Source organism: Neolamprologus brichardi, chromosome 3 (assembly GCF_056152115.1).
Source record: "Neolamprologus brichardi isolate AB-2024 chromosome 3, ASM5615211v1, whole genome shotgun sequence".
NCBI classification, from domain to species: Eukaryota; Metazoa; Chordata; class Actinopteri; order Cichliformes; family Cichlidae; genus Neolamprologus; species Neolamprologus brichardi.
Genome location: NC_142106.1, coordinates 35,916,885 through 35,941,604, shown reverse-complemented (window position 1 = coordinate 35,941,604; position 24,720 = coordinate 35,916,885). Strand labels below are relative to the sequence as shown.

General features: G+C 40.2%; 3 protein-coding genes across 3 annotated transcripts; all 3 read left to right on the top strand.

The window, feature by feature from the left end:
• The first annotated feature begins 29 nt into the window (after nt 1-29).
• Nucleotides 30-11,907, top strand: ctdnep1a (CTD nuclear envelope phosphatase 1a). The gene is made up of 8 exons (XM_006807706.3): nt 30-727; nt 3,827-3,893; nt 6,979-7,097; nt 7,197-7,268; nt 7,515-7,631; nt 7,755-7,866; nt 8,814-8,898; nt 10,235-11,907. Exons 1-8 carry the CDS (start codon nt 623-625, stop codon nt 10,293-10,295), a joined length of 738 nt encoding a protein of 245 aa, XP_006807769.1. The 5' UTR covers nt 30-622; the 3' UTR covers nt 10,296-11,907.
• Nucleotides 11,908-15,304: 3,397 nt separating this feature from the next.
• On the top strand, nt 15,305-18,196 carry gabarapa (GABA(A) receptor-associated protein a). Its single transcript, XM_006807705.3, has 4 exons — nt 15,305-15,545; nt 16,829-16,907; nt 17,008-17,126; nt 17,274-18,196. The coding sequence occupies exons 1-4, from the start codon at nt 15,456-15,458 to the stop codon at nt 17,352-17,354; spliced, it is 369 nt and encodes a 122-aa protein (XP_006807768.1). The 5' UTR covers nt 15,305-15,455; the 3' UTR covers nt 17,355-18,196.
• Nucleotides 18,197-19,182: 986 nt separating this feature from the next.
• Nucleotides 19,183-24,718, top strand: gps2 (G protein pathway suppressor 2). The gene is made up of 11 exons (XM_006807704.3): nt 19,183-19,334; nt 19,736-19,853; nt 21,061-21,170; nt 21,268-21,380; nt 21,468-21,547; nt 21,630-21,709; nt 21,812-21,983; nt 23,277-23,354; nt 23,444-23,520; nt 23,674-23,769; nt 23,933-24,718. Exons 2-11 carry the CDS (start codon nt 19,760-19,762, stop codon nt 24,023-24,025), a joined length of 993 nt encoding a protein of 330 aa, XP_006807767.1. The 5' UTR covers nt 19,183-19,334; nt 19,736-19,759; the 3' UTR covers nt 24,026-24,718.
• Nucleotides 24,719-24,720: the final 2 nt, after the last annotated feature.

The following is a 24,720-nucleotide window of genomic DNA, read 5'->3' as shown; positions in this document are numbered from 1 at the left end:
GCGCAACCGAGCTGGTCGCGGAAGTGACGGCAAGGCGGCGATGGCGGCTCGCAGTTTCATTCCGGATTTCCACTGGACTACAAACTGATTTTAACCGGCCCGGTTAGACTTTGGGGAACTTTTGCAACACTGTCTCCATTCGGAAGCCGCACAGACTCAAGTCGCGTTGAAGTGGTGCCTGTCAAGGAAGGACCCCACAGCTTTTTTGTGGTCTATTTTTCTCCAAGGTTCAAGGTGGTCACCCTGTCGAGCTAGCGGTAGCTCGGTGGCTACGAGCTAACGGTAGTTGGTATACATACGGCTAGCTCCTGAGCTAGCTTGTCAACGAGCTGCGTGCTAAGGTCCACACAGCAGCAGTCGTCGTTCTCCGGCTTTTTCTTCGACCACCTCATCGTTTGCTTGTCACCGTTACAATGAGAAGTTACCCTGTTTGATGCTAATTGTGCCGCAATTGTGCAGAGCGAGGTACTCACACGTTTGCTTGGCCTCTCCAATAATTAAGAGTTGCTAGTTTGGCGGCTGTGGCTAAACACCAGAATTTTGACTCTGTGGTAAGCAAGTCCTTTCAGTAATTACCCCTTCCCAGCAACTTGGGTGAAAACCGCGTTGCCTAGTTATTAACATGCTGAAGACCCGGCAGTGTTTACTTGGCATCCGCACTTTTCTCGGCGTTACGTCCAGAATATGGGGCTTCATCATGTACATCCTCAGGAAGCACCTACGAACGGTGAGAGGGGCTTTGAATAATGTGTGACACTTTTCCGTGCAAGTCTTTACTTTGCTATGACTCCAGTGTGTCTGAATGTTTTAGTTTTAAATGAAACCCACCTGATGAAAAGCTTGGTTGGTTTTCAGAGAGCCAAATTACTGGCGCTCTCCACCTGAGATGTCATAATATTATGACAGTTTTTTACATGTCAGAAGCCTCAACCTCCCAGTTAGTTATCAAAAAGTATTGCTTAATTATTCATAACAACTATTTTTTACACAACTAAGTTTTCTTTTAGTTAAAACAGTAAATTGAACCTTTATTGTAAAGCATCAGACACATTCCCGCAAATGATGAGTCAATGAGTCAAGTGCGCCAAAATATCCTCATGACTGCTTTACTTAATTATTTAAAAGTTCCACTAATTATCTCATTTTAAATTTAATTATCTCATTAAATTTTCTTTAAATTGGTACTTGTCAAATCTCTTTAGGTTATGGTCACAAGTCTTTAAATGGTCTAAAACCTAAAAGGCTAGTTAAATTTAAAAAAAAAGAAATGTCAAAATGTTTCTAAATCTAAAACCTTGCGATAATTAGCTTCCCCCCCTCCCCCTTGCACATGTATTGCATGATTAGTTATCAAAACTGTTGCAGATTCATTTATGAATGATTGGTCAAACATCAAAACTGTGTGTCGTTTTTTTTTGTTGTTTGTTTGTTTTTAATTGCAGGACTGCTTTATCCGGCTGCAGTGCTCAGTGAAAACTGCTACATCCAAACCCTAAATTTAAAGTGCATTAAGCGTGCAGGTCACCTTCAATCGCTCAGAAATGCCTCCACAATAAACATGGCATTTAAGGTGACATAAGCCACCTGTTTGTAACTTAGACATATGCGCAGGTGTCGTGGTGTCGTTAATAGATGTGCATATGTGGTGTAACATGAGTGGACTTCGGCTCGAGCGCCATATCAAACCAACAAAGCTTGGAGGACTGCCCCGTGTGTTATAATCATCTTGCTGTTTAGAGGTTTGTCTGTAGTTGATTGTGTGGCAGTAACACCTCAGGCCCTGAGTGTGAATAGTTTAGTCCATGTTGTGGCTGAAGTGAGAGGGATTAAGTCAGCACAGAGAGTGCACTGTTCTCCCTCTCGCTGCCTCTGTTTCTCTTGTTCTCACTCGCAGTTTAGCTCTCTTGTGCATGGTCTGTGATGCACTGGAAATTTGTCATGATGATCCAAGTGCAGGGCATCTATTATGCTGATATGGCGGGGTTGGGGCTGTTTAGAGGGAAGTGTGTGTGTATATATATTCTCACAACAGGGATAACCAGTTTTCTACACTTAATAATAACCTCTTGTTTATCCACAATACGTAGATCTAAACGAAGATAAGATTAATTGGATTATGTATTTTAGGAACCGGTCATAATCCCAGGCACGCTATCCCATGTCAACAAATGACGAGGTGGTTGGTTATTAATCTTACCCACATCACTGTTACATAATCGTTGTTTATCATTCTGCATGCAACAATTGGCTAAGCAAAAAAATAACTACCAGCTTACATAGCTGATATTTGTACTTACTGATTAGCTGATTAAGAATAAATCTTCAATGGTTTTCATAACTAGTTAATGGATAATATACTTTTTTTTTAAAGCAGTGTTGCTCCAAATCATCCGCTGTATCTTCTTTCTGCAGATCTAATGGTTAAATTAATGTCTTTATTAATCCAAAACAAGCAGCCTGAATATGTTGTCTTCAGCTCTGAAACAAACATGAACCAATTAATTAAATTGTTTTACAAATTAATTAAGGGGAAAAAATGTTAGTTGCTGCCATCGTCCATTTCTAGTCATTAGTTATGTCCGAGTGTTCTGGTTAAAGGAACACGCAAGCAGAGGCCCGCTGCTACATGAGGGTTTTTCCTGCGTTTGAAAGATTTGGGCACCCACCACGAGGTTTTGATTCATCCCTAAGGGGAAACATCAGGACTGTGAAGTAATCTTTGTTGAATAAGAGTTTAATTTAGTAACAAAAAGAATTTTGTTTGTCGAATGGTTAGAAATAATGAGACAATAGGCAGACATCTGTCAATTAAGATATATCTATGCAGGGCACTTTTGTCTGGGTGTACAGTCACCCCCCCCCCCCCCCCCCCCCCCCCCCCCCCCCATAGACCAGTTTTAAACCAGGAAAAAGCCCTGCACATGTTGATGTAAAATTTAATAGTTTTTTTTAGATGATGGGCAGGAAAAACTAATAAAAATAGACCACATTTTATTGTTTATTGTTGCCTTAGTTTGGAGGCACAGGACGTGTGCGTGCCAGGTTTTCAGATGGACGTTTTTAAAGATACAGAGAGCTTAGTCGGGGGTGAGATTTCCCCCGTGGTACCCAGCAGCTGCTTCCAACAGTAGGCTTCTCCCAGGCTTGCCCTGCCAGGCAAGCGGGGGGGGTGGGGGGGGCATAGAGGGAGGTCCTGTCCAAGGCAGGTACCAAGCAGCTCAGTCAAAGTCACCCTGTGAGTCTCCCTTTCTGTGTGTGCCCCATGCAACGCTGACACCCACCGACAGCTGGGGGGGATAAAAATAGCCCTGTGAAGAAAAGTGCAGAGCCCCTGGGCAAGAGCGGCACTGGGAAGGATCCTCGCTGTAGTCATTTGGATCGCAGCAGAGGAAGCACTATGGGTTGGACGCAAGCCACTTCATTATTTCAGTGTGGTGCCCTCCTCTGTCCCCTTACTTTATCTGGTTTCCTTAGAATGCTTTATCTTAAGGAGCTGAAAAATAAAAATTTCAGATCCTGGTAATATCTCTTATCAACCCAAAGCACAATTAGTTTTCCGTTTTTACTGTTATACCCTGAAAGATTCCTAAAAGATGAAACATTTCCTCTTCTGTAAAATCACATGAAAAGTTCTTTGAGGTCAGAGCGATTGTAAATAGGGGTTTGAGGCTTCTGTGTACTTGGTATGTATGGTATTGTCAAATATATCACAGTTTAAGCTCTGGTCGTGGTATATTTAAGTCATCGTTTAAGTGTTTAGTGCATGTTACAGTATGTGCTCCTTCTATTGAGAATTTGCTTTTTGATTCCCTGTGTTCATTTGCAGATAATCCAGTATCAGACGGTGCGATACGACACTTTGCCCCTGTCCCCCATCTCCAGAAACAGGCTCAGTGAGTACACTGTTGTTTTCATGGTATTTCTCTGTATAAAAGCTTATCTTGCTAAGTCTTAAAGATGCTTTCGCTAAGGCACATCAGTGTGTTGGCCACAAAATGAAGGAACCATAAAAGCATCTTTGTAATGTGGACAGAAGAAGAAGGTGATAAACAAGTTTGTCAAGTAAGAAGTGATTGTGCTGACTGGGACTTTTTCTGGAACAGATGCACAGTTTGGAAACTATCCCCCTCATGTTCACCTTAAAGTAAAGACTAAATGGCCACTATGTCAAACTGACTGGCTTCTCCACATAAGGAAAATCACACTAGCTTTTAGATACGTTTTTTTTCCATGACCTTCTTTGATAGATACAAATATTAAGTTGCATTAAATGGGTTCGTGCACAGCTGTATTCTTTTTGTCAATTGTTTTTGTCAATTGTTTCATAAACCTGTTTTGCTGCATAGGTCTGTTGTTTTGCTCTGTTTAACCAACTAATAGCTTAACAACAGAGTGTGGTTTTGCACAAAAGTTATTTGGCTGTATATTGGCACTGCAGCATTTCAATTAGATGACTTTATTTGGTTTTTAAAGTAAAAAAAGAACAATTGTAAACATAAAACAAATGTTCGTTTTTTGCAGAGCTGTAAATGTCGACTGAATATTTTCCAGTGAAGCGTACTGATACAGTCATGAGTGAGATAACTGGTGTTAGCAGCAATGTCAACACTGCATAATGCAAATAGTCTTTGACGTTATAAACTGCATTGCACACAGTCTTTAGTGATTAAGGATTAGTATATAGACCAGAGATATCCTCAAGATGTGTGACAGCAGTGCTAAAGTTGTGAATGCCTAATGTGTAGATGCACACTAGCTGTATATACCAACACCAACCGACAAACTTAACAATTATAACAGTATCAACGTGTGAGCATCCACATAATGCAATGTTATCTTTGATTAAAAAAACAAAACAAAAAAAAACTGGCTTTCTGCTTTGAATTAAAGGATAGGATATGTAAATGTTACAGGCTGGGCCACACCACTTGCTCAGGCACTGACTGGTTTGGTTTGTGAGCTCTGAATGAACTTCCCTTCTGTCAGCTGAGAGCTCATTCAACAGCACACTCTTGACTTAGAGGAAGGATTGTATTTCAGTCTACTTTACTTGCCTCTCACTCATTCCGCTGACGTCACCAGCACATCCAGGTCCAGTCTCTAGTGAATAAGTGTACATTAACTTAGCTGCAGATGGTGGGTATTTCTGCTAGAAGTAAAGCGGCAGTGTGGTTGCCAAATCTGTGCATTCGAATAAGGTCAGCTTCAAAGGTTAAAACGGTTACCCAGAGTCCTCGAAGCGCTTAACTGGAATCAGCTGGAGTGCCTTTGGGGGAATAAATGAGTCTACTGAAAAAGTAACTGGAATTGGCTGAAAACACATTAGGAAACTCATCAAGTCAGGGATTGCAAAGAGATGAGGGGAAAAAATGAAGGCACCTGGGTCTCAGGGCTTTAATTTCCACTATTAATTATAAAAGAGGATGTGTTATAATATTGTTATAAGATACTTTTCATAAACCTAATCATAAACAATTCTTGCTCAGCCCATCATTTCTTGTTGACTTTGAATTAAAGTGGAGTACATTATATCCTCACCAGGCATAGAGGAAACTCACATAATGGGTTTCCTTTTGTTTATTTGCATACCATTTAAGTGCATCAATCAGAGTATTGGAGTCAGTAAATAATAATAAAGAGATCTTTACACATGGTGGTACACTCTGTTCTAAAAATTAAAACTGAAAAAAGACTAAGGAAGTTAACAACACCAAAACTGATGATGACTTTGTAAAAGTTTGTCCTTTCGCTGTGCTGTCTAAATGCTCTGAAAAAAATAAAATGGCTTGCCTTTTTTGGGTCAAGACTTAAAATAAGCAGTTCCTTGTTTGATATTAGGGCTGCCACAAATGATTATTTTGATAGTCGACTAGTCACTGATTAGTCGACTAATCAGATCATGCTTCCATTAGACGTAAAACATACAGCTTATTGCACCAGCAGCATCTGCTCTTATATAACTATCATTAGCTTACAGCTTTAAGTGTTTAAGGTATGTGCTAACTAAAAATAAAGACAAGATGATAGTTTATTAAACTTTTAATGAATTTTGCAGATTGTCTCAGTGGAGTTTAATAAACTCAGCCGTCTGCTCCTTGCTATCTAAAATATAACAGGACACCAGAGTATATTCTCGAGCATCTCACACTTCTGATAATCAGTTGTCTGCTTGACGTTTATTCAGCTGTGTAAAAACTATAACTTTAATCTCAGCCAAACCGATTTACTTAGGAACAAATAAAATACTGAAAAAAGCCAAACAATAACATTTTTAAGTTATCTAAGTAACTTGTATATATTTAACCTGAGTAGCGAAAGACGGTGGTGGGTTTGAAAACGATTTGCCGGGAGTCCGGTGTTCTTACCGGCTCTAGTGAGCCTTGCCCCCGGCTAGCTATCGAGCTAGTGGGTAACAGACGTCTCCGAAAACGTCGGAGCGCTTTTGAAAATATGTGGTGTCTTGATAAACTGAGCAGATATTTGAGGTTTACACAGCTACATTCTCACCTGAAAATATGTTAAACATTTATTTTGTGACCCAGAAAGAATAATAAGAGTAATATTAAAACTAACTAGCTGCCGCCATTGTTGGAAACTGAGCTATGAATTCTGGGACACAGCTTCTTCTTCGGGGTTTAACGGCAGCTGGCATCCTTGTACATGCAGTGCTGCCATCTTCTGTTTCAGTCTGTTATTACACTCTTAAATCCTACTACTTATTCCTGCGTCTTTTGGGATCTTACAAAGCTTCAAACGACGCGTCAACTATTAAATTAGTCGTCGACAATTTTGATAGTCGGCTAATCGTGGCAGCCCTATTTGACATGTTAGAAGTAAAAGAGAAACCTGCTTGTTGACACCGACATGTTGTACAAAAGTTAACCGAAGTGCATGATTTTTCACGTAGCCTAATTTCTTTTAATAATTTTGTTTGTGTAGATGTGCTAAATGAAGCATGATGTTATTAAATGAATGCAGATGCAGTAAAGAGGAAGATTCTGGTTCTGGACCTAGATGAGACCCTGATCCACTCTCATCATGACGGCGTCCTGAGGCCCACAGTGAGACCTGGCACACCGCCGGACTTCATCCTCAAAGTACGGGCGGCCAACCATATATGAGCATGAGTTACTCCCAGTTTAAATACCATTTCTGCCTAAATGAGCTGGTTCCACCCGTTTCCCCTTTCCTTACAGGTCGTCATTGATAAGCACCCAGTCAGGTTCTTCGTACATAAAAGGCCACATGTTGACTTCTTTTTAGAAGTGGTGAGTGTTATTCAAACAACTGTGTGCAAGTGCGAGTGTGTATGTGTGTGTGGCGATGGTAACAAGCAGTAAATCACAAACATCGTCACTCCTTTAAATCCTGCCTGTCATCCTTGTCATTAATCTCCATTGTACTGCACTCTCACACTCATAAAAGTGTATTATTTTTTTGTATTGACCCTTTGTGACTTGCTGAACACTGATGGTAATTTGTGAACATAGACTGTTATGTTCTTGTGTATATAGGTGAGCCAGTGGTATGAGCTAGTGGTTTTCACAGCCAGTATGGAGATCTATGGCTCGGCAGTGGCAGACAAACTGGATAACAACAGGAACATTCTGAAACGAAGATACTACAGACAGGTACTGCTCTACGCTGTCTTCTGACAGCCCGTGTTAAACCTAATATTGATCGAGTTTCTGCTTTCACTCTGACTTTTGTTGGTGTAGATGATTATATTTAAATTTTTTTCTTTCTTTTCCCAGCACTGTACATTGGATCTAGGTAGTTATATTAAAGACTTGTCTGTAGTACACGATGACCTTTCTAGTATTGTTATCCTGGACAACTCGCCTGGTGCTTATCGAAGCCATCCAGGTAAGATTTCAAAGTGTAAATGGGCTTCAAAACAAGATCTCACAAACCACGAGTGACATCACAGTAGTTGTGTCCATATAAAGTTTAATTAGAAGTTGTTTAATGTATTTACAGGGCAATAGGTGAATAGCATCCTGACCTTCCAGTTGCGACTGATGGGAACAAATCTAATGCATGTTTTCAGAGCAGAAAGTGTCAAACAGAAGTATAACAAAGGGTCCTGCTGATTCCTGGATCAAAGCTTTATTAATGCTACTGAGATAGATAGTTAAGTTAGTTTGTACTGATGATATAAAGACATGGAGCAGAACACCAATTTCTGCCTTTGTTTTGTATGTCTTAGACCTGTCAAGCTCAAAAAAGAAAGAAATGGTTTAGAGTATAGGTGTAAGTTTTTCTATTTGGATGCTTTGAAGCTACGTTATTTTGGTCACATAGAGCACCTTTGCATGTGAACAGCAGAAGATTGTGGCTGTTGTGCTCACAGCTAGAGCTGTGGACCTAACACAACCATATTAGTTATAGTTCCTCTCACTGACTGTCAGAAGTGGAGCATTTGAGTAGTTTGAAGCTTTTGGTTCACACGTATTAATTATACATAAGGTCACTGGATTACTTGATTTTTTTTCCCCTCACTGTAAGTACACACACATAAATGAGAAATGGTATGATACCTGCTAACGAGTTGAGTCATATATTTGGCTGCTTGTTTTCGGTCATGTTTAACAGATCAATTAAATCAAATCTTTGTCTTGGTAGAATTGAACTTTGTGACAAGGACATAACCGACGGTGTTTTCACTTCAGGGCCTGTGTTGTAAAATGCTGTTGCAGTACATTAAGTGCGAAGCTCCTTGAACACTCTGTGGCTTCTTTAGAAGAGCAGCACAAAATCACTACCATGTCCATTTTTCTGACACAACTGACTGGCTGTTTTCTGCCTTCCAGACAATGCAATACCCATCAAGTCCTGGTTCAGCGACCCTAGTGACACAGCACTTCTTAACTTGCTGCCTATGCTGGATGCACTAAGGTAAAATGCATAATAAAACTTGCATGAAAGCAAAGGGATAACGCAGACACTGGCTTGCATGGCTTACTTTGTTGTAAGGTTATTTGCATACTTCCTCATTCTAAACGAGTTGTTTAAGACATGTAAAGCAAAAAGCTCACAAGCTGTCAGTGTGTTAACACCAGACTAAATCCTCATATGACCACAAGGACTCAAAGTATCATCTCTTTATTTTGGTGGTTTTACTTGGTTTCTCTTTATAAGTCGCCCGTCATGTTTCAGCAACAAAAAAATGTTTCACGCATTTTGTCTGCAGTTCCTCTTAGTTCAGTCGCTTTAAAGAGCTGTTTTTATTCACAGTGTGAGACAAGAACTCTCATGTGAATTCATTCAGAAGAGTGACAAGCATCTGGATGAAGTTCCCTACAAAAAGCTAAGGCTAACATATAAAGTGCCTTGAGGCGACTGTTGTTGTGATTTGGCGCTATATAAGTAAAATTGAATTGAATTAACAGCAAACCTGCACAGTGTGTAATGTATGAGGTAAACAAAGGAGATGCTGAGTGTTTATCTTTGATTTTCAGATGTGTATGTCAGGCGTTATTTTTAACACCAGGTTGATTTATCCATTGTTGGATTAAGCTACTGTTAAAAGTAACTTGTTACATTACATAATTACTGATATGAAAAAGTAATCTACTGAGAAAAGGAAAGACTGGTTTGCAGTTAGCTTGTATTTGTTGGGTATATGACCATGAGGTGTGTAAGCTTCTGCATGTTTACCTCTCTAGTGCACTGGCATTACCTCTGCACAGCGTGTAATATTGGTAGCATCTCTTCCTCAAAACACACCAGCAGCAAGCTCATCAGTTTCCTTTTGGCTGGCATCATTGACTGAACCAAAAAGTCACTGGCTGTAGTTTCAGAGGTTTTGCTCCTGTTTTACCGCTGCACAAAGAATACTTACACAGAATAAAAGCAGTCACCTTTGCCGTCACGTTCCCTGACTTAGCATACACGCTGACAGAAGTATAGGACTGGATGTAAGGAGACAGAAAAATTGTGAATTTGTGTGGCATTCTTCTCTCTGGTCACATCAAGGGAACAGGAGAATTTAAGATTTACAAGTGAATAACTGAAATGTAAATAAATAACTGAATTCTTGAAAAGGAGAGCTAATGTGTTGCATTGAAGCAGTGGGAATACTCTGAATACTTGCCAGCGTGAACATGGCTGATCTTTTGATCTTACTCAAATAAATAAATGAGCTTTTTTTGTCCTCACAGTGTTAAACATGCATTGGTTTCCCTGCTACGATGGCAGCAACTACACTGAAATGTCCTCCTGTTTGTCATAGGTTCACTGCTGATGTCCGCTCCGTCCTCAGTCGAAACCTCCACCAGCACCGGCTCTGGTGATTGGCTGAATTGAGAGGGATCGGGCTTGTTGACCAGCCTCTTCTCTCTGCTGGCTTCCACCCTGCCCTCCATTCCCACGTAGACGACCCACCAGCCCTCTCCGAGCCCCTCCTGAGGTGACCACCTCACACAGGATGAACAGTATGGGATCAACAGAACCCACGAACTACTGGGGAGGGAGGGGGAGCCAGCTTTTTTTTTTTTTTTTTTTTTTTTTTTTTTTTTTTTTTTTTTCCGTTGTTGTTGGTTTTTTTTCTTTATTTGTACTTTTTTTTTTCTTCTCCAAAACAAAGAGGAGCCTCTCTGCCTTATTGCTCCTGATACTGACTGTGTGTGTATGGAGTCGGAGTACGCTTGCTGAGTTCATTAGTCCTTTTTAAAAAAATTTGAAGATAAAGTTGGGAGATCGAGGAGGATCGGCGATGCAGCAAAGACTCTTTTTTTTTCTCTCTCTCTCTCTTCGTCATCACAACATACTGCACTTCAGCAAACTCATCAGTTTACTGTCTTAACCTCTTGGAGCAACTGAGTCGGGGAAAATAGAAAACTACCCCCTTTTTTTTTTTTTTTTTAGATCACCATCATACCCCAAGCGGTGAGTCATCAATTCCCAAGGTACTTTTTATTTTTTTCTCCCCCAGCAAGATTTGATCAATTTAAATGATGTAACTGATGGACCCTTGCTTGCAACATACCACCCACAGGCATTTTTTTTTTCTGGACAAATAGCCAAGAAGTCTAAGTTTCTTTTCTTTTCTTTGTTTTTTTTTTTTTCTTTTTCTCTCAGCCATAACCAACAACTGTTTCCCCCAAACTTCTTCATGGGACTCTGATAAACACTTTAAAGTTGTGAGGAAAAAAAAAAGAAAAGAATGGCTTGTAATGATACATGGACTGCCGTTCCGCCTTTCCATATCTGATTGTTTCTCTGTTACCATGATATCTGCTAATATGACTTCTGAATACCACAACAATTTCTTTGCCTCATTTAAAAAAAACAAACAAACATACTATTTGATGCCATCCTGGTTTCATTTAATAAGAATTGCACTTAATCTCCTGTTTTTTGTTTTTTTTGTTTGTTTTTTGTTTTTGTTTTTTTGCAGTTTGTTTGTTAGTTGATTCAAACTTGCAGCCTTCCCACCCCTTTGCATTTATTTTATTTTTTTTATTTTTTTTACTCATTCCCCTTTTTATTGTATGGGTTCAACTATTAGACGCTCCATCTTTAAATGCCTTCTGAACAATGTCAGTCTTGTCAAGGCTCACAGCGGCTTCTTATTGGCTCTGTCTCCAGGTCTGTGTTACTAATAAAACACTTGTCAGTATCGACCAGTTACAATTCAGCTTGTTTTCTTTTACTGCGAGTAACACCCTTCATGTTTGAGCCCTAACATTTTGCAGCTCTAACTTCACTGGAGTTCCATTTCTGTGAGAGGAACACTTTGGTTAATCATCTGCTGCCACCATGTGGTGTAACGGGGAACTGCATTGATCTCAGACTAACTTTGTTTTGGTAAAGGCTTTTTCAGACTGGAATAACCTTTGTCCCCAAAGCTCTAGACAATGGGTTTCTGTCCCATCTTTGTTGTTTATTTTATCTACAGCTTGAACTTGAGACAAAAAACAGAAGCTGTTCTTGTTCATGTAAGCTGTGCGTTTAAGCACTGCTGCAGGCCATAATCGCTTCTAAGTTTTTATGTGTACGTTTATTTGTTTTAATTGTGAAGAAAAGTGTAATTTTAAGACAAAGTATGCAAATTAGTTTTCTAGTTTCTATTTTTATACGCATCTCTACTTGATGATAAAACATCCTCACATGAAGTCCGTTTGGGAGAACTGCTGACCATCTCAATCATGTTGCATAATCTTAATCAGCAGGTAGTGTTTTGTACTGTTTTGTGACTGTTTTGCAAATGAATGACTGTCAGTGAAAAGTATCGACGTTTTTCTTACTGTTAGTGTATCAAGCATGCAGTGCAATAGTCCACTATTATAAGACCTGATTTGGTTGTACATCTGCTAGCCAGCCATAGCTGTGCGTGTGATGTGTGAATGTTTTTTGTCCCAAGCTGAAGACTTCAGAATGTGATTTCTAATCACGGTATAAGGCTGATACAGTATATGCTTTGGTTTGCTAACACCTGCCTCTCACTGATGATTTAAAGGCTGAAACGCAGAAAGAGGTAAATATGTTTTTGCCATTTCTTACACCACAGCTTCCTTCCAGCCACCTTATTAAAGGAAACCTATTACGCTCTTATACTCCTCAGTTTATCCTCTCAAACAAGTAGTTTAAGCTTCCTTCCACCTTCCTTATAAGCCAAAAGTCTTCTGATTAGCTGCCCCTGCTAAACGGGGGCAAACAGGCAGGTGGGAGAAAGGCGATATAAGTGATTTTGACCCTTTAAGCAGATGGGTTACAGCAGCGGGTTCCATTCCTGTCAGCTAAGGTCAGGAAACGGACTACAGTTTGCACAGGCTCACAAAAATAAATGTTGCCTGTTCTGATAAATTTCTGCTGCAGCATACAGATGGTAGACCCAGAATTTGACCCTGGCATCCGCATGAAAACATGGTTCCATTCTTCCTTATATTAACAGTTGAGACTGCTAGTGGTGGTGTGATGCTGTGGAAAATATTATCTTGGTTCACTTTGGGCCCCTTAGTATCATGTGAGCATCATTTAAACACCACAGCCTACCTGATGATTGTTGCTGAGCACGTCCATCTCTTTTGAGTAGTGCACGCATCTTCTGATGGCTGCTTCCAGCAGGATAACACACCATGTCACAAACTTCAAATGATATCAAAGTGGTTTCTTGAAGATAACTTTGCTTTAGTTTAATGACCGTGGAGGTCATTAAACTAAAGCAAAGTTATCTTCAAGAAACCGTATCGCAGTCCAATAAGCACGCTTCACATCATGGATGAGCAAATCTGCAGCAACTGTAATGCTGTGTGATCACGTCAACGTGGCCCAAAATCTTTAAGGAATTTTTCCAACAACTTGTTGAATCTGTGCCACTGAGAATTGAGACAGCTAATAAAGTGACGAGTGTATATGTGATAGAAAATTAGGAAAACTGAAACAGATGCCCCTTTAAACCTGCCTCGCTTTCATCCACCTTACAAATTGAGCAGATTTCTTTGCGAGCTCACTCCAAGAAGAGTCTATCATGTTATCATTGATCAATCTCACATCCCTGTTCTCTGTTCACCATTTTGGTGGGGGGCCGGGAGGAGGAGTTGGCTGTCTGGTTGGGGTCTGGGATGCAGGGCCTCCCTGCTGCTACAAGACCGGGGGCGGTGTGCTTGTCTCCACCCCAGAGCAAAGGGCAACATCTCCTGAGTCTTGGGGCAGATTGCCCCTCTGGGGGTGATAGGACCTGGAGGGTGTTAGTGTGTGTACAGTGTTCATTTCTGTTTGTCTTCACATTGGATGAGGGCTGTGTATTTGCATATGTGTGCATGAGGGTGGGAATGCATGTTTGTCTATATGTGTCAGGTCGGGTCTTAGACTCCACCTCTCTGGGAAGATCTCAGGCCCCCCCAGGTGTGGGGGTCTATCTCCCCCGACCACACTCCCTGCCGGTGGCTGATGCCCTCAGCCGTCGGTGCTTTGGTGGTTCACGGTATCCAAGGCTGGGCGCTCAAGTATGTACTGGCTCACTCCCGGTGGCTGCTTTTGCTTGTTTTCTTGTTTTTTTTCTTCCAGCAGGTAACCCATTATAAAATAATATAATTAACAATAATAAAGATCAATCAAGTGGACCATGGCAAAGCCATAGTGATCCACTTGGAAAAATAAATCCGTTAGGCATTTTTCTTGGCCTTCAGACCATAATTCTGATAGCTACAGTGCCGAACGGGAGAGGCAAAAAAAAAAAGAAGAGAATATCATGTAATATAATAATGATAATATATAATGTAGATCAGTCAGCGTTTGACATCAGCTGAGTATACACTTTAATTTTTAAAGTTCCTGCTGTGAAAGAGCCATGAGACTGAAATCTAGAACACAAAGGGGAAAAATAGAACCCCAAAAATGTATAACAAATAAAGAAAACAAGAGACAATATTATCTAAAATTATCAGCCAACGTTCTGGTCTGAAGCAGGAGAGGTTGTTTCTCTAACAAAAATATGTGCAGTACTTTTTAGATCTATGCAATCTGTGTCATCACTGTGCACAAAAGGAGATCATGAGGTTTTGAACCACAGTGATGTCACATGGATGTGACTCACAGACCTGTGGATCATATGCGCAATAGGCAGGTGAGTGTTTCAGGATGTATGAGTGGCAGCTTTGGAGGCACAGTTTGTTTACCAAATGTGTTCATGACAAAATATGAAACTTTTTTAATATAAATTATGAATAAAATAACCCAGTAAATTCCCAGAGTTACACATAAAGTTATCCTAAAACCAGCATTTAGCAACAATTTGCGTAAATGATAAAACTCCTGATTTTTTGCTTCTTTCGTCTGTTATGGTGTAATGAGTCGTAAACCCCGAGTAATTAGAGGAAACTTCGTAGGCACTGTGTTCACCATTAAATACGCAGTAACTTATGCTTACATAAAATAATCCAACATGCTGCAGAAATGTGAATAAACGTGTTTGGTTCAGGGTTTATCACCGGACATCAGCGAAAGCTCCAGCACAATGAAATGTCGCATGTTTTTCAGTTTCTCCTCCCTAACCACAAACTGCTGGGCCTCGGTCATATGACAAGGACAGATCCCTCCTCAGTGCCCTGCCCCGCGTCTTTATGCGCAGCGGCTGATAAAAAAAATAAAATAGTTCCACGTAAAAGAAAAGAAAAAGACAGAAAGGCAACGTTGATTAGTAAGCTCTTCGTATACTGTTTATTTCAAGATTATTATTATTTTCTTCTTGAATACGCGTCGATTATCATCACATAGTCGACGTTAATGGGGTTTAAAACAAGGTGAGGTACGCCCCTGCGAACTACCCATTTCCTCTACGTCATGTTGTTATTGTATCCCTCCGCTGCAATCGCACTAGGAAAACAGCTGTGGCGAGGCTAAGGCTAGCTAGCATCGTTTGTGTTTGTGTGTCCGCGATTCGAGTCAGTTCTTAAGCAACCCGTACCACCGCGGAGTGACCGACTTGTTGTCTGTCATCTCTTTCAAAGATGAAGTTTCAGTACAAAGAAGAGCATCCCTTTGAGAAGAGGCGGTCCGAAGGCGAGAAAATAAGAAAGAAGTATCCGGACAGGGTGCCAGTAAGTAGCTAACGTTAGCACCTTGACAGCTAGCTAGGTTGCCTTGCTGTCAGGCTAATTTCGTTATGCTCACTGTTTTATTTTTATTACTAATTTAATCTTAAAATCTAAATGTGATATTGTAGTGAGATTTTACCCACAATATATTGCTTAGTTTGTTTACTGCCACGTTGTAACCGCCACACATGGTAGCTAACAACGGCAGAGGTTAAGTAGGAATTTCGGCCGTTGTGAGCAGGCCAGCAGGTGATCTCTGTGTTATTCTTCCGTGAATCATCATTGGTGGCCAAATAATGGTGGTTATGACTGTGACGGCGGTTACGGTGAAGACATGCAGGTGTGCACAGACTCTTGTAGTGGTCTGTAGCTGGATGTCGAAACGCAGTAGAGCGCCTTAAAATAGATGCTGTCAACAAAACGGGGTTGTTTACGTCGCCCAGCTTCTTGCAGATAAATCATAAAGGCTTTCCCCAGTTAGTCTGGCCTATCGAGGCCGTCTGTGTCACAACTATCAGCTGATTTAATGTGGGGATTTCGGGTTTTTCCTTTAAAATATAACGAAATTCACTTCCCTTTCAATCGTGATCACTTTTAAGCTTTCGTTTTACAGTCCTTCAATCGTAATTTACCGTAAACTTGTTCTGTGGCTACAACAAACAATTAACTATCGTAGTCAATTAACCACTGCTTATTTTCTCTATTAATTGAATACTTATTTGGTCACTAAATGGTGAAAACAGTCCGTAACAACTTCCCAAAGACCCAGAGAACATTCACAGATGTCGTGTTTTGTATGATCATTTGAATTAAAACTATCATTCACCATCATAAAATGGTACTGACAAAAAATGCACATCAGGTGCTAATAATTAAAAAAAAAAAAAAAAAGAGGGGGTGGGGGGTGGAAACGCTGATTAATTGTGCAGTCAGTGTTTACCGTGTGGGCAAGTGATATTTTACCAGTCCTATTTTCAGACTGGAGAGAGACTTAAAGAGGTTTAGTAGGGAAGGCGTTCAAAAATTAAACCGCACATCTGATAGCCGGGGTGTAAATATACCAGGTTCTTTCTAACACTGAAATACTTTTGTGAAATATAATCTGTGTTATATTAAACACTTCGTGTGGGTTTGATGTGCCTGGCCTCGCTTGACTGACAGTTTGGTACACTCTCAGATCCCTTTTCTGAGACAATGAAGCGAACACCATATTGCAGCCTTTGTAATAAAAACATGTTGTACACCTGTTTTTGTTTTTTTTTTTCTTTTGTTTTTCTAACCTTTAGGTAATTGTGGAGAAAGCACCCAAAGCCAGAATAGGAGATCTGGACAAGAAGAAGTACCTTGTCCCCTCTGACCTGACGGGTAAACATTGCCTTGGAGTATAAAAAGTTGTTGACTTCTATTTTAGAGTGGTAATGTCACATCTTAAATTTCTACTATTAAATATTCTCTCTTTCATCAGTGGGTCAGTTTTACTTCCTCATCCGGAAAAGAATCCACTTGCGAGCTGAGGACGCGCTCTTCTTCTTTGTAAACAACGTCATTCCACCCACCTCAGCTACCATGGGATTGTTGTACCAGGCAAGAGTCCTGTTAAGCTTCCTGCTCACTCACATGCTCTCACATTATGGCTCAACCAGCATGTTGCCTTTGGTTGTTCCTCCTTAGCCTCTCCCTACATTATTGATATTGCGCTAACTTGTTTTTTCTTTTCCCCCCTCCCATCAGGAGCATCATGAAGAGGACTTTTTCCTCTACATTGCCTACAGTGATGAGAGTGTGTATGGGGACAGCCAAAGGGAAATCTGATCCCACTTCAACCACTACCCACCTTTCTGAGACCTCCACATCTATTCATTCATTTAAATATTAAATCCAGCTCAGCAGCCTACAGTTCCCAGAGTGAATATGTCAAATGCACTTTCACCACCCATACATTACCCCTCTCGCATCCAATTCTGTCTTTATTACTCTGCAGTCTGAATTGTATTTGTCTCCCGCTTTTCTTTTCAACAGTAACTAAGTGGTCTCATGACCAGTTCAAGTTCTAGTGTCAAAACCGATCGTACTTTACTTAAAAACAACGAGAGAGATTAATGAAATAATACTAGAAATAGGCCTTTACTATAGCTACTCTGGGTTTAAGGGAGAAAGGGTTTAAATTGGGTGTTATTTAGAATGAACGCAAATGTTTTTTTGTTCAGTTTTGTTAGGTTGAGCTTAGGCTGAGAAATGAAAGGGAAAGAACTCTTTCACTAGGAAAAAACAAACTAAAGTGGCAAAATTTATTTAAAAGCATGTTAAGGAGAATTTAGCTTGCTACTCTGCATTGGACCTTTGCAAGGAGTATAATAGAATTCAGACTAAATAATCATCCTCTGCTTTCAGTGGTAAGACTATTATGTTGACTGCTAATGATTATTGTTGTTATTGTTGTTAATTTTTAGATGGCTTACTTTCTAAGGATCGTGTAAAGCTGAGTGCTATTTTTTTCTTCTTTTTTTTAAAAAAAAGTTTTTCTTTCTTTCTTTCTTTTTTTTTTTTTTTTTTTTGTAAGAAGAAAAATTACAATTGAATTCTGTATACAGCTGCGTAACTGGCTCTTTCTCTCTATTCATGACCATACATAATAAAATGTGATTAAAAAACTACCTGCTGTTTGTCTTTTTTGTCCCTTTGCTACAGGGTAACAAATAATTACACATTTATTTATTTTTAGCCATGTGAGTTGTGGCTTTCAATGTAATGAAACATTACATTGGTTAATTTGATGCTGTGCGCTTCAAGGGAGTTACAATTTGCACAACATACAAAAACATGAACCTGTGATTTAGTTCATTTTTCTTCTGGTTGCGTGGGTTGCTTTATCATATCAGCTTCTATTGCTGCACTGATAATCTGACTTGCAAAGTCATGCATGTCCACGTGTATGTTTATAATTTTTGTTATATGCAAGAAAGACATTTGACTCCAAGATCTATTCTTTCCTCCACCTGCTTTCTTTAAGTGTTACAAAAGTAGACTGGCATACAAAAAATAAACGTTGGGAAGGAAGCTCTGATGTGGCTCAGTTGGTAGGATAGGTTTTCTACTAATCAGAGTTGGTCGTTTGATCCCTGGCTTCTCTAGCCTACAAGTCAAAGTATGTTTAGCCAAGATACTAAATCCCAACTTGACCTCAGTGCATTTATGAAAAGAAAAGTGTTTGGGTGAATGAGACTTGCAGTTAGAAAGTACTTTGATTGATCTAATAGTTAAATAGCTCTGTGTAAGTAGCAAATAACAAAGAAGGTAGTATGTAATGGAAGTATTTAAAAAACACATTTCAGACGGGGGAAAAATAAAGCGTTGTAAGTAATGAGGAAATTACTCATGTTTTGCCAATGAAATCAAATTGGTTAGCCCACGTTCGGCACAAGGAGGCTTTGGTGTTTCCTAAATCTTTCCCTTGATAGGAAATCAAATATTTGAACTGTAAAACTGTCAAATCAAGCATCAAGAATAAAAACACGACATACACAAAACTGCTTGGAAGTTTCATTTTGCTGACGTCAACGTGAGATTCGCCGCATTGCACTTCCAAACTACAACTCCCAAAGTGCACTTCGAAGCGTGACCGCGTTCTTTGAACCGGAAATGCAACAGCATCACCGGTCTGGAAATCGCTCCGTCTGTTTATGTTTTGTGGGAGAAGTTTTGATTTTTATCTGTTTTAACCGCTCGAGTGCTATCAAGCTAAAAACCGCCAGACGGTTAGATTCTTATTAAAAGACTCACAACGAAATAAAAGTAAGCTTTTTACAGTTTTATCAGCACTGAATTCAAAGTAGACCATGTAGGATAAAATACGTAACCCAGTAAAGTGCTCTGCAGCTAGCCTCGCTAGCTAGCGTTTTTTCCCGGTTAAGTTAAAATATGTAATTTTTGTTAGGGGTTTACACATGTAAGCTAAATCATTTGTTATATTAAATTACTATGGTTTCCGTTGGTGCATTTTACTCTAAATATCGTCATGTATTGGGAGGTACAGCTATCTGTGCTAACTTAGGCCGATATCGGCTAGCTAGCGAGGCCTGTGGTTGTTACACCTGTTTGAGTGAGCGTAGATGCACACTTTGATGTAGTTTAATGAACTTTAAATATTTCCTCTGACCTTGTCGATTCATTACTGACATTTTGACCTACACCAGCTGGCCCCTCCACTGCCTGTCACAATGCCCGCCCTGCTTGAGAGACCCAAGCTGTCCAACGCGATGGCCAGAGCTCTCCACAAACACATAATGAGGGAAAGAGAGCGCAAGAGACAAGGTGCTTTCTCATTTTGTGTGTGTGTATGTGTGTATGCGCTTTAAACAGTATTTTAGCCCTAGTGTGTCACATCTGACACCTTTAAGGATTCTTGTAGAAATAAGCAAGCACTGTTAAAACGCTGAGCTGTGTTTGGATAGGTAATACTCCTGGTCACAATTAAATATCAGCCAACCAGAGTATGAATTGTTTTTAGCATTTAGTCAATAAAACAAATTAATTAACTTTTCGTGTTTGTTCTTTGTAATTCTGTAAAATTTGTAAAACTTTAGATCTGCCTCATTTAGATTCAAGTCCTATGTTTATGCATATATTCTTCGAATAATCTATCCATCCATGATTGTGATTTACTGTGTAATAATACACTCACCTGCTGGTTTGTTAGGTATAAATTTATAATCATCCAGTGCATTTACCATATCGACATGGTCAAGACGACCCACTGAAGTTCAAATTGAGAATCAGAATGAGGAAAAAATGTGATTTAAATGACTTTGCTAAAACAATTTTACAACCAAGGTGCCACTGAATAGACAACACGTCAAACCATGAGGCAGATGGGTTAAAGCAGCACAGGGCACTGCTCCTATCAGCTAAGAACAGGAAACTGAAGTGCAATATTCAGATGGTAGGCTCACTTTTAGGTGTAAACGGCATAAGAGTATGATTCCATCCTGCTTTGTATCAATGGTGCAATTATATGATGATTTTTCTCTTTGCACACGGTGGACCTCTTAGTACAAATTAAGAGTCGTCAGCCTGAGTATTGTTCATGAACATGTGCGTCTGCATGTCTCAAAACTCAAATCAAATTGAAACCGATTTCTTGAACATGACAGTGAGTTCACTGTTGTTAAACTACATCCACAGTCACCAGATCTTAATTTAATAGAGCACCTTGGGATGCGGTGGAACAAGAGATTCACATCATGAATGTGCAGAAGGTGTGTGATGTGCCATGTCAACATGGACCATTTCTGAGGAACGTTTACAGCACATCGTTGAATATGTCCAGTGAAGAATTAAGACAGTTTTAAAAGAATAAGGGGTTCAACCCTATAATAGCAAAATGTACCCAAAAAATTGCCTGGTGAGTGTATATGTTATAGCTGTCTGCCTGCAACCTATTCTTTGGTCATAGATCTAAAAGGCAATCAAAAAAAAAGTAGCTACACTATATTCACCTTAATAAATAAACTTTTTTCAGAGGAGGAAGAGGTGGACAAAATGATGGAGCAGAAGATGAAGGAAGAGGAAGAGCGGAAGAGGACAAAAGAGATAGAGGAGAGGATGTCCTTGGAGGAAACGAAAGAACAGGTTTGAAATGTGACATTTCAGCTAGTCTGTGCTCCCAGCTTTATACAAAACAAAGTCTGTGTGTTCTTACACCATGATTTCCTCAAATAAACATCAGGTGATGAAGATGGGGGAAAAACTTCAGGGACTACAAGAAGAGAAACATCAGCTCTTTTTACAGCTCAAGAAAGTTCTCCACGAAGAGGAGAAAAGACGAAGAAAAGAGCAGAGGTTTATATATATATATACTTCACTTAGTTTGTTGTTTTGTCAAAGGATTGTTAATTGTCGGTTAAGCTTTTTGGTCTCCCTCTTTAGTGATATTACAACTTTGACATCAGCGAGCTACCAGCAGAGTCTGCCCATGCACCCAGGACAGCACCTCCTCGGCATTCAAGGTGAGAAAAGTTCCAGGTTCTGCGCGTTGCCAGAGTCGTCATTGTTTTTCATATAGTGACATTCTCCTTTTCTCTCCTTCAGGCAATCCAGTCAGCCACAGCAGACCTGGCCCACTGCTCGGAGAAAGGAGCAAACAGCTGTTCCCAGCTGCTGTCCTCCCTGTGAGTAAAAGGAGTGTTCCAGTTAAAGAATTTATAAAATATAATACAATCTATATAATACGCTTCTTACAGTCTTTACATGTGCACGTCGTCCTCTTTTAGGCACGTCATTATCAGACGCCTGGCTTCAGCTCAAGCTCCGCAGAGCATGGCCAGTTCAGCGGAGGTCAGGGGGTCCATGAGCCCTACGGAGTGGCTCAGGCTCAGCATCCTTCCAGCTACGCCCCTGGACCCTCAGTGCCAGTCAGTTTCGCAAGCAGCTCTCAGATCAGAGGTAAGAGGAGATAAGATTTCTTTGCTGTCAATGTGTACAGTGGTACAGTAAACTTTTGGGTAATGTGTCACAGTGACATGACTTACATATTTTATCATATACACGATAAAAAAAAAAACTGTATAAGACAGGAAGAAACAGGAAACGAGGGAGTGAAATAAGATGCAGTGCCATAAGGCACCAGGTCAAAAATGATTACAAAAAATTATAATAAACATGGATGGATTGATGGACGGTGATGTGCATCACAGTACACAAACATGCGTTATACACTAGTTGTAATTGTGTAAGAGGTCATTTTGTCCTTTAATGTTCAAACAATGTTCTCTAGTGGCACAGTGAACACGCAAAGAAATGAATTATCAGCATCATGTGTGCGATTCCTCCATCTTTACTTGGATTTCAGGAGGTGACATAGAAATCAATCTGAGCCGGTTGCAGGCTGCTGTGTCAGGCCGGGCTTGTTGAAATGTAGTTGGGCAGTCGAGACGGAGGGTATAGCCTTTATTCAAAGGCTAAGGAAGGCATTCTAGTAGTTTTAAGGCTATATCCTTATCAGAGTCTTGACAGTAATAAGCGTGATACACATAAATATAGCTAAAGTTAAACTAATATATGTAATTGTTTGAGTCCATATATGGTTCAGAGAACATTATGTGTTTGAGTGTGTGACCTCAGGTAAGCAGTGGATCATGAATGTGTGTGTCTGTGTGTAGTCTGAGTCATCAAGCTTCATTCTGGGCCTGCTTCAGAGCCCTGTGGATGTTTGAATTTGAAAGGTAAGGGAAGACTGTCCAACCAATCAGAAGTTAGAAACAGTGCTGGTATTTTAATATGTGTTCATTGGCGTAAAGAGAAATACTTTTGACGAGCAAGATGCATGTTTTAGTAGGCTGAGCCCATCTCAGCCCACAGGTGCCGCCAGTCTTTGCTGGTTTTCATTGACATAGACGTGTACATCGTGTTTATACAAATCAACTATGAAATCATTTCTCGCACAGTTTGAAACTCTCCTCTCAAACAGTCTAAGCGCTAAACTAACAGTCCAGCCGACAGCTATCGTTTGATCAAAGCGCCCTGATTTCAGCCGAAAAATAAAATCCCCCACTGAGTGCGAAGTCATTTTTCTTTAAGCTTGTATTTTTCAAGTGTGGATGCACCGTGGAGTTGGCGGTATGCTATTTAGATGCTGCCGTGGCGTCAGTAATGTCAGAAACCCGCTGATTGATCATTAAAACAATCAGATCACAGTGAGATGTATTGATTGTAATGACTTTGCCTTTTTCCCCACAGGCGCATCTGCATTTCAAGCAATGCAGTACCTCCCTCACCAGCAGGCTGGTTACCCTGTTCACTTCACTTCCCAGCAAGGTGGGTTTCACTGCTGTAAATTATACCTATGCCTAATTCCACAATCTACATAAAATTCAGAGGAGTTGTAACCTGACCATCTTGTGCAGGATACATCCCTGGAGCAGGAATACCCCTGCAGAAGCAGCTGGAACATGCTAACCAACAGTCGGGCTTTACTGACGCAGTAAGACCATTTCAGCTTTAGATGCTGCGAAGCAGAAACAGCAGATGTTGCTGGAATATTAGACAAACACAAAAATAAACTCTGTGACATGTGATTGTCTAAGTAATAGACGTTATCCATTAGCTGACCACAGTTTTCCTTCCGTCATGTCAGAGTGGTTTGAGGCCCATGCACCCCCCAGCCATGCATCCTTCCACCCCAGGTCTGCTGCCCACATCGTCGATGGCGGTCCAGATTCCTACTGCAAAGGTGAACCCCCAAAACACACCATTTGTAGTAACTTGTATATTGCTTGTTTTTCTTGTAAATATATTCAGTATAAGTAAAGTCTGAGCTGCTGCAGTGTGTTTATGTTCATTAATGTTCTGCTTCTTGTTTGTCTTGTGATCATGGTTCCTCTTTCCTTCCCCAGGCTTCGTTCCAGAGCTCTCCCCAGAGCGCTCCCCGTCATAGCTTCCTGCCCCACAGCCAAAGCGGGCAGAGGTTTTACCACCACGGCAAGTAGATGATCAAACTCACCGGTGCTCAGATTTCAGAAGTCCACTCAAGATTCTGGCGATCCTGTTGGCGCTTAAATAGCTTTCTATCTTTTTTCTTTTTTTTTGTAAGTAGGTTGGATTATGCCACATGATCTGTTTTATTCCTTGTATAGTTTTTTCTTTAGCTTTGTTTTAATGTTAATAAGCTACTAAGCAGCCCTTCAACATATGTGCTCTGAGCTTCAGACTCATATTTTACTTCAATTAATGTTGTTATTTTACTTGCACTGTGAAGCCATCATCGAGGTGCTTATGTGCGTTTAACTGTTAGTTACACTGATAAAAGCCAGACTACACGGTCCAGAGCCGGTCCTTCATATCCACAGTGACACCAGGGGCGTGTCCAGTGTGTCTGGAGTTCCTTTGCTCACTATCAAGTAGCAGGAAGTGGAAGAGAACGTGTACAGTATTTGGATTTAATTGATGTTTCTGATTTGTCTCTCTCTCACACACACAAACACACGCATTGATGAACACTACTACAGTCTAAATACTTCAGATTAACTGAAAGATTGTTTCAATGTGTTACCAGAAAGTAAGAGAGTCATTTTCTGCCTCAAGTTTTTCCCATCATCCCTCACAGCTTCAATCAGGTTTAGGTCTGGTCTAATTTTTTTTAAGCTTTTGCTTAAATGTTGTTAAATAAACAATAAGCAACAGC

Coding starts and splice junctions, on each gene's coding strand:
- gabarapa (XM_006807705.3), top strand. CDS start 15,456: ATGAAGTTTCAGTACAAAGAAGAGCATCCCTTTGAGAAGAGGCGGTCC. Junction 15,546..16,828: donor AGTATCCGGACAGGGTGCCA/GTAAGTAGCTAA, acceptor TCTAACCTTTAG/GTAATTGTGGAGAAAGCACC. Junction 16,908..17,007: donor TGTCCCCTCTGACCTGACGG/GTAAACATTGCC, acceptor CTCTTTCATCAG/TGGGTCAGTTTTACTTCCTC.
- ctdnep1a (XM_006807706.3), top strand. CDS start 623: ATGCTGAAGACCCGGCAGTGTTTACTTGGCATCCGCACTTTTCTCGGC. Junction 728..3,826: donor TCAGGAAGCACCTACGAACG/GTGAGAGGGGCT, acceptor GTTCATTTGCAG/ATAATCCAGTATCAGACGGT. Junction 7,098..7,196: donor CGCCGGACTTCATCCTCAAA/GTACGGGCGGCC, acceptor CTTTCCTTACAG/GTCGTCATTGATAAGCACCC.
- gps2 (XM_006807704.3), top strand. CDS start 19,760: ATGCCCGCCCTGCTTGAGAGACCCAAGCTGTCCAACGCGATGGCCAGA. Junction 21,171..21,267: donor TGGAGGAAACGAAAGAACAG/GTTTGAAATGTG, acceptor AATAAACATCAG/GTGATGAAGATGGGGGAAAA. Junction 23,521..23,673: donor AGTCGGGCTTTACTGACGCA/GTAAGACCATTT, acceptor CCGTCATGTCAG/AGTGGTTTGAGGCCCATGCA.